The following is a 12,777-nucleotide window of genomic DNA, read 5'->3' as shown; positions in this document are numbered from 1 at the left end:
AATTTATTTAAAAGAATTAAAAAAAAATAAGAAATTCAATTCATTTAAATTCTTACAAAAACACATTCCAAGCACACCCTGTGGGCTCTTTTTTTTTTATTTGTTTTTTTGAAGTAGCCTTCAGCCTTGGCTATGATGCTGTGGGTCTACTGTATAGTATCATTTATCAGATTCAAATGGCATTTTTGTAGATATTTTGAAAGTGAGCCATGAGTCGGTGCACTCCATAAAATTGAAAATGATAAAATCTATTATGGCTTTGTTTACTTCCCAGATTTTTTTTTTAAAACTATTTTTCGATTAAACAAAGTCATTCATTTATTCTAAAAACAATTTTGTTTTTTTTCCTAATTTTTTAATGGTCTTTATCTTCTTTTTTTGATATACACTATCTTCTTTCCCTTTTAACAAATTGTTTTTTAATTGGCATCTAATAAAGGAAAGTATTTTAACCCATTTTGCTCAATTCTTCTTTTCATTTTAATTTCAATTAAATTTATCTCTTAAGTTACAATAATGATAATTATTTTTGTTATAAAAAAAAGGGTGGTAGTTATTTTTAATTTGATTCGGTTAAATATTATAATTTTAATAAAAATATAAATAATATTAAGATTATATTAAAAGTGATATTTTTATTTATAATTTATTTATTAATAAATAATATTTATATTATATAATAATAATTTAATTTGTTTTCTCAAATATAATTTATTTTAATGAAGGAGATTTCTCATAATAATGTAATGTGAAGACTGATTTATAATTAAAAAAAAAAAATCAGCAGACTAGCTTGTAATTTAATTTTTTTTTTATCCACGGTTGGCTGCCGTGTGCTCCACCCAGCAGGTGCCACGGTCACGCTTTCACATATCCCAACCGCCACCTGCCCTCCGTTGTCCATTATAAGTAAGACTGGAGGAGACATCCATTCCCACCTTTTTTAGCAAAGCTCGTTCAAAACGCTTCTCAGTTTTGTTACTCTTTTACTAATTTGACATTGATTCTCTCCTTCCCAGCTACCAGTAACCGTAATCAACCCTTTCCTTCGGACGCCAACCAAAAATTTCTGATTGTAGATCATTTTTTTTCTGTTTTTTTCTCGGTAAACCATCGGGAAATTGCTCTCCTTTTTTCCATCTGTTTTTATATTTTCAGACCTCTTCATCTACCAAATTTAACGGTATTTTATTTTCGTTTTGCACATTATGTTGTCTTTAAGAGAAAAATTTCTCCAGTTTTTTTTATTTTTTATTTTTTGGCTGTTGAATTGCCGTTTGTAGCCATTATCTATGAAGTCTATTGATTTAAGTCTTTCTGTTTTTTGGTAGGGTGATGGATTACTTCCACAGCGATCATCTCGAATACCTTGGCGATGATTATTACGACTTCGTTGATTTCGAAGATAACCCTTTCCTTGAACCCGAACCTCACAGAGTTGCAGATTTGGATTCCGTGGACTCCGACATTGAAGACGATTTCGAGTCGGTATGCTATCAAAGGAGTGATGCATTTCTTATGTTGTTAATCGTTTAATAATGATTGTAAGTGATGATGTTTTTGGATTTCAGAGTAAATCAAACACAGATACCTCTGCTGTGGAGGCTAGAAATGGAAAAGATATACAGGGAATTCCCTGGGAAAGGCTTAATTTCACTAGGGATAAGTATCGTGAGGCTAGATTAAAGCAGTATAAGAACTACGAGAACCTCTCTCGCTCTCGCGAAGGGCTAGACAAGGTTAGCTTGCTTTAAAATTCATAACCTTTTTTTTGTCCTCTCTGAACTCTTTCGGTTCTACTCGCTTTTTCTTAAAAAATAAAAAAATAAAAAACAATATAAAATTAATTCCAGCTTCTATTTACACCAAGTTGCTTATTTTATAAACTTGGAGATGATAATATTATTTTCAGGAATTATTGCTAAGAATATTTTGTTCGCAGGAGTGCTTGCAAGTAGAGAAGGGAAAGACCTTTTATGACTTCCAGTTCAACACAAGGCTTGTCAAATCCACAATTGTGCATTTTCAGGTAGAGACTTTTGGCTCTTTGCTCTCATTTCTTTTGATTTTCCATGCTCTATCCATTTAAAAAACTTCCCATCCAGTTAGATGTCGCATGCGTCTCGTTTTAATGTTTCAATTTTCAATTTCTTGGTTCTAAAAATTTATTATCAGCATACTTCTTTCTTTTTATCTCGTCTTGTTTCGTTTTCTCTTCTCTTTGTTTCTTCTTTCGGCCGTACTTGTGTCTCTTCTTCTCTTCCACACTTTTGATGCATAAGAACATTTCATAATTCATAATCTCGTTGCCCAAGTCCCTTATATCATAGATCTAGGCATAAGCTATTGAATTGCTTAGTATGAAAAATTCATATTCTTGTAGCACAAGCTCAATCACTTCCTGTTAATTGATCTGTTGTCAACAAAAATTAGTTAAGAGTGCCTGACACGGGATCAGTGTTGAACATTAAAATACAATCCAATGCTCATCTTTAGGAGTCCAACTCCTGATGTCGAATGTTACTCTTATCTCGCATATTAATTGAATTTGGATTATGCACGTATCATTAGTCTTATAGTTTTGCAGGTCTTGTAATTTTGTTATGGTCAGCATTCCATATAAGGATAATATGTGATTATAGCTTTGTGCCTGAACCGGTTGGAGGTATAACGCTTGATATTGCTCCCTTTTCATATGTTAAAATTATAATGCATTCAACTTATGAACAACTGGCTTAAGTTTTCCAGATTAAGTTATGGTCCATTGGGGCAATTATGCCAATATCTCTTCAGGCCAGCAAGCTGGCGACTTAAATCTTTCTGGATGTAAAAGCATGTTTTTTGAAGTTTGACTTAATTCATCATGAACAACTTATTATCTACAGACTTTTGGCTTTTGGACATGGAACTTGGTTCTTTTTCTCTTAGAAATTTTTTGGTGTTCCCAACTTACTGGCATCAAGTTGGGGTTTGTATTCACTAAATCCTTTTTGTGCAGATTTCTAAGGGATGCTTACTTTAATGCAGTGTTAACAGTTTCTCAAAATTTAATAAAATTGAAACATCCATTTTAGAAGGTAAAATCCTAAATACGTAGCAAGTAGTTTAGCTTTTCAGATGATGATATCATTAATATCAATCAATATATATATATATATATATATATATAATTGATTTCTACTAAATTGAAAAAATCATAAATAAGAAATCCTACCAACAAAAAAAATCCAATAAAAAGCAACTGACCTCAGTTGACCTCTCACACAACTTCAGATTATGACACAAAAAAAAAAAACATCACATTCAAATGCCCATGATTGCCATATAGCAAACCGCACTCTCATAGATCGAGGACATATTTTTCTTTTCTTTGAGAAAATAACCTTCTTACTTCTTATATAACTTATACTCAAAATACTTACTTTGTCAATCCCAAGTCTTGGTCTGAAAGTTTGGAGGAGGAAGGTTTAGATGAAAATACCCGCAGAATCACTCCCTGTGATGACAATGTCATCCACATACTACCAAGAGAATTAAGGCCCATCCATATACATACTCCCCAAGATCACTATGAAGGAAAAGCATTGATATTAGCCTGATGCATAAATAATCATATATATAAGTATAAAGATAAGTAAAAAAATTAATAGAAGTAAGTTTAGCTTACAGAAAAAAAGTATCGAGTAATCAACCCTATATAGGCGATCTTGAAAAAAAAAATTGCAAAATCCTCTGCAGATATAAAATAGTTTTTTCAGAGGAAGATATTGTAGAATTCTCTCACGCCATATTTGCCAGATTAATTAAATACTAATTACACTACTCGAGTAAAAAAAAGTCAGTTGCAAAAAACAACCGAGCTCCCTAGCCAAGTTTGTTGTGTATCATCATGATCTGGGTTAAGGTGATCATCATGATCATGCTCATCAAAATAAGTACTTACTCTTACTCCATGACCATTATTTTTGTGTTGTTGTGTTGAGTCATCATCTCAATCACATCATCGTAAATAACTCTCTTATTTCGCCATTTTTTTTGACAAGAAAAACTAAAAAAAACGCTAATCCAAATCCAGCTTAGCAGCAAAATAAAACAAAAAAAAAAAAATCAAGCAAAAAAAAAAAAGGATAGAGAGCCAAAACCTCAAGTCCTTTAATGGTATACTTGAGAGATGATTTTCATTGATATCAATTAATTTGTACATGGGTATATATATACAATTGATTCCTATAATTGTGTTCTACTAATTAGGAAAAAATCATAAATAAGAAATCCTAAATAGGAATACAGAATACAGAATATACAGAGAAATAATATAGTGATTGACTTTCCATAACACTCTGGACAACATGTTCTGATCCCGAGTTATAGATAATGATGCATCACAGCCATGGTAAGACATGGCATTTCTGATTTTGTAATCCTGTTAAAGTAACCCATGTATTTGAGAGTGTTTGTTGTTACGAGACTGTTTAACACAATAGATGCACTAACACATTAATAAACACACCTGCAGACAAGCTATATAATAGAGATTTGTTGAGTGCAGCATGCATACTGACTCTTCGAAGATGATTTCTAGGGATCAGTCTAAAAAGTTGTGGAGACTAGAAAGTATAAAATATTAAAATCATGATGTCCAGCTAGCTAGTTAATATTCTGTTGCCTCATCCATGTTTAACTGCTCTTGCATGGATTCATTTTGAATTACTCATGCTGATGAGTTTCCGGATAAGCCATATAAATGTGAAGCTGTGGTCTATACCTTTTTCTTTTTTTTTTAAATGCTTGTGATATTTATTTGCCTATGTTCTTTCCTTTTGATTGTTGAATATATTATATGGCTTTAACCCATCTGTGGCATTTGGGATTGCTATTACTTTTCATTTCAGCATTTTAAGCAGGGTGGAAGTTATGTCTGAGCAGCTGGCGCAATTAAGGATACGTTGTTTATATGGTATGATAGGAAAATATTCGAGTATTTAAGAGGACTCTGTCCCAATTCCTGTAGTAAAGTAGCATAGATGTTCCATCTCAAGGGGTCTTATTAACACGAAATATGTATTTTTAATTGCTTCACTTATATTGTTTCCATCATATGCATCTAGAGCTTTGCTGTAGCTTGTGTGCCTTTCTCATGTTTAATTTTGTGAATTTTTTTTTTGTTCACTTGATTTATTAGCTAATATCATTTATGTGGTGATCTTTCTTTTAATGCCTGTAATTCCTCAGTTTTTTTATGTTGTTATTTTTTATGTTTAGTACCTTGTTATGCCTATACAAATCATAATCTAAAACCAAGAATGCTGTTATTTTCGCTGCTTTTTTTTTTTCTTTGGTATTATTAGAGGAATATGCTAGTAATCGGTATTGGATACATCTTAGCCTTAACCTTTTCTAAAGGTCTTTAGTTGTAGTTTTTGTTTCCAACTTCCTTGTTGAAAGGTTTGGTCTCAATTGCATCTCTTAATCTCTAGGGAATCTTTGTCTTCATTTTATAGTTTGGTGCTTTTATCTGTGTTGAGATCATTACAGATTGATAAGGCCTGTTTTCTGAATATAATATTTCTTGTTTGGTTATTGATGTTCTTTTCCATTTGGTATGTCTTGCACTTTGCAGTTGAGGAATCTTATATGGGCAACATCAAAGCATGATGTATACCTTATGCAAAATTACTCAGTAATGCACTGGTCATCATTATTGCGTAGAGGCAAAGAAGTACTCAATGTGGCTACTCCAATTGTTCCTACCATGGTATGCATCTTGGGAACCGAAGGAACCTGATCTTCATTGTTTAATATTGCTCTTCTTTCCTGGCTGAAACAATTGTGGGTTTTTTGTTTCCCCTTCCAACAGAAACGCCCAGGGTTGTTGTCTCAGTCACTCTCAAGAGTGCAAATAAGCACTATGGCTGTTAAAGAAAACTTGCTCGTTGCTGGTGGTTTTCAAGGGGAACTTATTTGCAGAGTATGCAAATGGCTAGTTATATGCCTGCCATGATTACTATTTAACATGACACATTTTGTTTTTTCCTTTTCTTTTTTTCTTTTTTTACTAATATATATATATATTGTTTTTGGGGGCCAGTATTTGAATCAACCTGGAGTTGCGTTCTGTACCAAAGTAACAACAGATGAAAATGCCATTACCAATGCAGTGAATATATACCATAACCACAAGTAAGGAAGTCATCCGGATACAAATTGTGAAATTATTCATCTTTCCTCCAAGACAGACAACTGAACCTTTTATTTCCACAGTGGCTCACTGAGGATTATGACCGCAAACAACGATGCCGCTGTTAGAGTTTATGATGCTGAAAGTTTTGCTTGTGTAAATTGTTTCTCCTTTGATTGGTCTGTAAATGTGAGTGCCCTCCATGAGAGAGTTCTTGCAAATTGATTCTGGACTGCTTTTTGTCTTGTATCTGATGCTTACATTGTTGGTTGAATTGTCATTCTCAGAACACCTCTGTTAGCCCAGATGGTAAATTGTTTGCAGTCCTCGGGGACAGTACAGAGTGCTTGATCATTGATGCCAGTTCTGGGAAGATAACTGGGAACCTGAAAGGTCATTTGGACTATTCTTTTGCATCAGTTTGGCACCCTGATGGACGAATTTTAGCCACTGGAAATCAAGATACAACATGCAGGCTATGGGATATAAGGAATCTATCCAAGTCCTTGGCTATGTTGAAAGGAAATATGGGTGCAATAAGAGCACTAAGGTTCACTTCAGATGGCCGGTTTTTGGCAATGGCAGAGCCTGCAGACTTTGTTCATGTCTTTGATGCAGAATCTGGGTATGTCAAGTGCCAGGAGATTGACATTTTTGGGGAGATTGCTGGTATATCCTTCAGCCCTGATGCAGAAGCTCTCTTTGTAGGGGTTGCTGACCGCACTTATGGTAGCTTATTAGAATTCAACAGGACGCATTACAACTGTTATTTAGACTCTGTGTTCTAACGTAGGCAAATCTATATTTAAACCAACCTCTTGGATGTGTATATTACTGGGAAGGCTTTAGTTTCTAGTTTTGTTTGAAGCTTAGGCTTTGCCCCTTCTTGGTTGCCGAATTCTTTATTCTGGCTCTAGAGAGCTTACCAGTGCGCTTAGGCAACGGTGTCATCTTATTGCTTTAAGAAGTTATTTCTGTGAAGTTGATTTTTCGAAGCTGGCAGAAATGAGAGAGATTTTGGCATCGTGAAGCACTGGAGATTGCTGGGTATATCCGGGAAACTTTGTAGCTTTCGATTCATTACTAATATATAGTGATTTGCCTTCTCTATTCGTAGTTTTCTCTGTTTAATACTTGTATGGCAGTGCTTACAATTTTTTTTTTTTTTTGGGTCCTTCTGTTCAATAACCATGGGTGTGAGGTAGCACCTGTAGGGGTTTTTGCGGTGGGAACATTGCTGGGTGGCAATCTGGGGAGCGAGCGGGGATTGTAATCTGCTGTGTTTGTCATGCGTGCGTAGGTAGATAATTACTATTATATATTTTGGTATTATTAATAATTTAGTTTAATAAGAAATTTTATAATTTATTTTATTAAATTTTTATAGAATAATATTTTTTTCATGAAGTGGTCAATTATGAATAATTTTATTAACTAAACGGAGAATATAAAATTTCTTTAATATTTAAATTATCATAATTTTTACAATATTTTAAATTTTAATTAAAATTATAAATATTAAATATAAAATGTTAAATAAGTATATTTTATTTAATTTTATTTATATTATTTTTTAATATTATTAAAAAATATTATACATATATTTTTTAAGAATTTTTTTTTCTACGTTAATAAATTTTTCATAATTGACTAATTTATGAAAGAAAAAACATAATTTTATAAAAAATTAATGTGATAAATTGTAAAATTTTATTAAATTATTTTATTTTTCATAAAAAATTAATTTTATTTTATTTTAAACAAAATAACCATAAAATATACCAAAGAGAATGTTATATAATTTTATTTTATTCTTAATTTTTTTATAGCATTGGGAACTATTATTTATAATTCTTTCTTCTTTTTCCACTTATTTTTTTAATTGTCTAATATCAAAAGATATATAAATAAGAATCTAAAAGTAGAAACTGCGCAAAAGAAATTAAATGCAAATAAAAGAGTATGTACTAGCAAATTGCAGAATTTCAGTTTTTTAACAATTTATATAATTTCAATCTATTTACAAATTGTAAAATTTTAACAAATTATAGAATTCAATCAAGAAATATAAACAATTCTAGTGAATCTTGCACAATCTTTAGACCAAAAAAAAAAAAAAATCAAGAAGCGAATCCAACTTGTCCGCACTTTTGTCTCAGCCTACTTTGAGCCCACCTGGAACTTGCTCTAGTTGGCTAGCTGCAGGTCCTCCATTTTTATCAGACTCATTTACGCATTGTGATGAAGTGATTCCAGCCATTTGATTTCTTGTGTTATGGTTGCATAAAAAGGAAAACACATTGTTTGCTTTTGTGGTCTTGCACTTGTTCTTCAAAATTCGATTGTGGGAGGTAACCTCCAAGATGAATTGGTCGGCCCAGCACCATGCGAGATCCAGATTTCTACCACAAGCCTTGAAAGGCCAATGGCTCTCGGCCTAATCCGTCATTAGCCTAGAACAAAATTAACATACTTTTTAATCTATTTTTTCAAAACGAAAGAGCGAAATGATTGACAATATAATGTCAAAATACATAAATTGTCTTAGTCTGCTATACTTTCTCCCATGAGTGGCTGATAAATAAATAAGCAATAACTCGTCCATTTGAAAAGTAACCACTAACCAGAGGTAGGTTTGAAAAGCTTGAAGAATTGAAATCTTACTCAAAATGAGTTAAAATCAATACTCTAGCAGGAAACATGGCCTTGTGCATGGAATGGAAGAAACATACAGTATCACCCGACTGTAAAATCTCTTTACCAAATCGAATATGTAAGATATGGATACGAGTTGATTTGGGATTCTCTCTATTCTCTATGTGTGAAGTAACAAGAGAAGGAATATCTCATCTGTAAGTGTGTTGTTGGGTTGGCAGTTGGTCCCATGAAACTTAATGAAGGTAAAGGCAGTTGCTAGTCCGGCGTTGCTTTCTTGTTGCTGTAGTTAAGTCTTAGAAATGTTAGTTGGAACAGTTTGAACAATTCCAAATTATTGTAACCCTAGATTTAATCCTCACTACCTTTCCTCCCACGTCTCCACCATTTTTGGTGGGCCATGCGTGTACGACATGGGCCAACTTCACTTGCATCCATAATTAGTTTAATTTAATAATAAATTTATAGATTTTCTCAGTATTTTTTTTAGATTAAGTCCTCCAACTTTTAATATTTTTATATGACATTCCTTTTTAACAAATTTAATTAAAAAAATATTTATATTGAAGTATGCTGATAGTAATTAAGTTATTATTTGAGACGATCCAAATAATTTTGAGGATAACAAAACTAATATCAAAAACCAAACACAAAATTTATTTGAGATATTTTAGGTTATCTTTAAAAGCTAAAGGATTACAATGGAGCAAGTAATCAAAACTTAAAGATGTCCTTGAATATGTGAAAATGACTTGTAATTGTAAAAGGCAAAGTCTTGAATAGTTCTTTAATTCTTATTTTTATGGAACTTTATATAAAGCTAGAGAGTTAATTAATCTATTAAAACATTTTTCAAATTCAAACTGCAGTGATGGTATTAGGTGCAAACGTGTTTGGGTTTTAATTTCAATTTTTCAATAATAATTATTTTGATTTAATTTTACTAACCTTCTATAATTATTTCGATTCAATCGCTTAAACTTTAATTAATTAAAATAATATTATCTCCATTTATTTTTATATATTATGTTTAAATTTTTATTTTATCTAAAATTATTTATTACATTTAAAAAATCAATAAATATTATTTTTATGATTTTACTCTTTACCTTTATTAAATACTATAATATATATTTATATAATTTTTTTTTATGTACTATTATATTTTTTATAAAAATAAGATTATTCAATCATTTTCTTAATTATTAAATTAATATATAAAAACTTAATAAAAAACAAAGTCATCCTAAATAATAAATTAAAGAGAAAATCTATAAAAATAAATTTATAGGGACTCAATTAATATATATATATATATATATATATATATATATCTCTTCTGCCTTTATCCCATTTTAAATGATATTTTTAAAAAAGAAAATTTTCACTCCATTTGTTATTTAGAAAAATTAAATAATAAATTTTTTTCTAATTTAACCCTTATCTATTATTATTTTCAATATAATTATCTCTTATTATCACCTTGATCCTTAATTATTGTGTAAATTTAAAAAAAAAAGCCTTGAAATGTGTTTTAACTATAATAGAAATACTATCACTCTTATTTATATTATTACATGATATAAATATTTATATTAATATTTAGAGATTAAAAAAAGTGAATTATGAAACATTTATCCTTCTAATTCAGTGTTTTAATTATGATTAAAAAATGATATCATTATTTTTGCACTTAACCATTAATCCAACATATATTTTCATTAAATATTTTTGCTTTAAATAATTATATAAATAATTAATTATTAATAATCAATATTTAACAACTAATAGTTAATAAAATAGCTAACAACTAATAAAATAGCTAAGGGTTATAAATAAAGTGATTCTTGGCAGCAACTCAAATTTTAAAATTTTTTGTTTTTATTTTTTAGTTTTTGGGTATTTTAATTATTTCCAAGCTTGCTTGGTATTTTATTAATCTTTGTAGAATTCAAGATAAGAAAAGAGAAATGAAGGGAAAGTACACTTTCAAAATAAGTATCCCTGATTCTTTTCTTCGCCTTCATTACTTAGATGCTTTATTTAAATGAAGTTGTGGCAGATGACAAGAACAGTCATAAAGGTGGAATTGATTTGCTCTCTTTTCTGTAACATTCCAACAACAACAACTTTCTTTTAGGTTAAGTTTTTCAAAACTCCCATTACAATTTTCCCAAATGTGTATTGACATTTTCTTCATAGCACTGTTTCAGAATTTGATAAAATCCTCAAAAACCAAATTAAAAAGAAAACTAAAGAGTAAAAACCAGTGAAACTGAACCCAGAAAAAGAGACAGAAGAGGAGAGCAATGACATGAGTGTCATGTGAAGTGTCGAGAAAAGTTAACCTTTGTGAACTGAAACCCCACCAAATCAAACGAAAAATCTTCGCTATAATGACATCTAACTGCCCCCATGAAAATGAATATTTTTGCTTCCCCTCTCTAAAATTTCTTTCGCTATTGTCATCTTCCTAACTTTACAGCTATCAAGAAATACATACATATGGAGAAATGATTTCTGGTGAAAAATTCAATCCTGGGTGACCATTCACAAAGTTTGTAGTTCTGGGGTTCCACTCTTAATCCTAGCTTGCTTGGGTTTAGGTGGCCACACTGTGTTTATCCTTTTCTTCATCTGCAAAATTTTTTTCATGCCAGAACAAATAATTGAAATTGTTTGATGTAAGATCAGCCAATAATTGAAAGTTTGAAACTTGAAACTTGAAACTCTACGCTTGCTATGATTATTGATTTGAAATAAAGTGCAGTGAATAAGAAAAGTGTCATGAATTATTAGGTTTCCGCTTCAACATAAAGTAATAAATTACAATTTATTCTGCTAACAAAAAAAATTACAATTTAATCTTAATTTTTAATTTTTTTAATTTTAAAGTAATTTAGTTCCATCTATTTTAATTTTGTTAATAAAATTATTCTTTTATTAAAAAGGTAATTAAAATAATAAATAACATAATATCTATTCATAATTTCAAAATTGCCCTTGACCATAAAGAAAAAGTTCTAACTGATACCCATAATGAAAATTTGATAAAATGGTAGATTTGTAAACATAATCAAATTAGAAACAGAATTTTATTTCAAATTAAAAATATAAGAATTTAGTTACAAATTTTATTAAAATTTAAAATTAAATTATAATTTATCCAAAATAAAATTTAATGAAAAGCTTCTTGGTGAGACCGGCATGTAGAGCCACCCGTCCAGGTAAAAGGTAACCCTGGCCCCTGCGAGACATTTATCCAGGTAAAAGGTGAACCCTGGCCCCTGCGAGACATTTATGAGTCGGCATAGCATCCCTATCGCCATTCCTTGTTGTTCAGGCCACTCACAACAGCCAACCAAGAATGGTTGAATGGTTCGCGTTTCTATTTTCACGTGGGTTTCACGTGACTCTCAGCTGACTAAACACTAAACAGGATGGACTTTAGACTTTACGCCACAAAAGAGCAACGACTGTAGGCTGCTCTCAAGCAATTGTCACTGTCACGTGTCATGAGACTAGAGGTTGCTGGATTGAAAAGAAAACGGCCCCGTGACTTTGAAACAGCTGACGGAAAGCGCGTGAAAAAAGTTTTCTATGGGGGATTCTGGGTCCCACCTAGACATTCTAGACTGGAGCTATTTCACTTCCTCCTTACGCTCCGATCTTCTCCTGCACCGCCAATTTCTCCTATCGACACGCCAATTTCTCTCGAGTTTCTTAGCAAATTATCAGTATGTTTTGCAATGAGTTTTAAAAGTTTAAACTGTTTTTTTTCATAAAAATATAATTTTAAATATTATTAAAAAATAAATTTTAAAAAAATTATTTTATTATTTTAATATTTTTATAACTAAAATTTATTAAATATAAATTTTAATTATTTTTTAATATTTTTAATTAATATATTTAAAATAATAATTTTTACACCAATAATTTTA

The 12,777-nt window shown here is 30.8% G+C and overlaps 1 protein-coding gene across 3 annotated transcripts; it reads left to right on the top strand.

Moving 5' to 3' along the window:
- Positions 1-957: 957 nt before the first annotated feature.
- Positions 958-7,288, top strand: LOC110633770 (uncharacterized WD repeat-containing protein C2A9.03). Of its 3 annotated transcripts, XM_021782513.2 has the most exons (9): positions 958-1,183; positions 1,332-1,488; positions 1,572-1,739; positions 1,943-2,029; positions 5,621-5,755; positions 5,858-5,968; positions 6,089-6,180; positions 6,262-6,367; positions 6,466-7,288. In XM_021782513.2, exons 2-9 carry the CDS (start codon positions 1,336-1,338, stop codon positions 6,964-6,966), a joined length of 1,353 nt encoding a protein of 450 aa, XP_021638205.1. In that variant the 5' UTR covers positions 958-1,183; positions 1,332-1,335; the 3' UTR covers positions 6,967-7,288. The 3 variants fall into 3 exon arrangements, with proteins under 3 accessions (XP_021638205.1, XP_021638209.1, XP_021638207.1); XM_021782517.2 differs by lacking the exons at positions 958-1,183; positions 1,332-1,488 and adding an exon at positions 4,893-4,957 and having other exon boundaries at positions 1,678-1,739; XM_021782515.2 differs by lacking the exons at positions 958-1,183; positions 1,332-1,488 and having other exon boundaries at positions 1,678-1,739; positions 4,893-5,755.
- Positions 7,289-12,777: the final 5,489 nt, after the last annotated feature.

The sequence above is a fragment of the Hevea brasiliensis genome, chromosome 12 (assembly GCF_030052815.1).
Source record: "Hevea brasiliensis isolate MT/VB/25A 57/8 chromosome 12, ASM3005281v1, whole genome shotgun sequence".
In the NCBI taxonomy this organism is placed as follows: Eukaryota; Viridiplantae; Streptophyta; class Magnoliopsida; order Malpighiales; family Euphorbiaceae; genus Hevea; species Hevea brasiliensis.
Note: the sequence above shows the minus strand (reverse complement) of the source record. Positions and strands in the feature narration are given on the sequence as shown.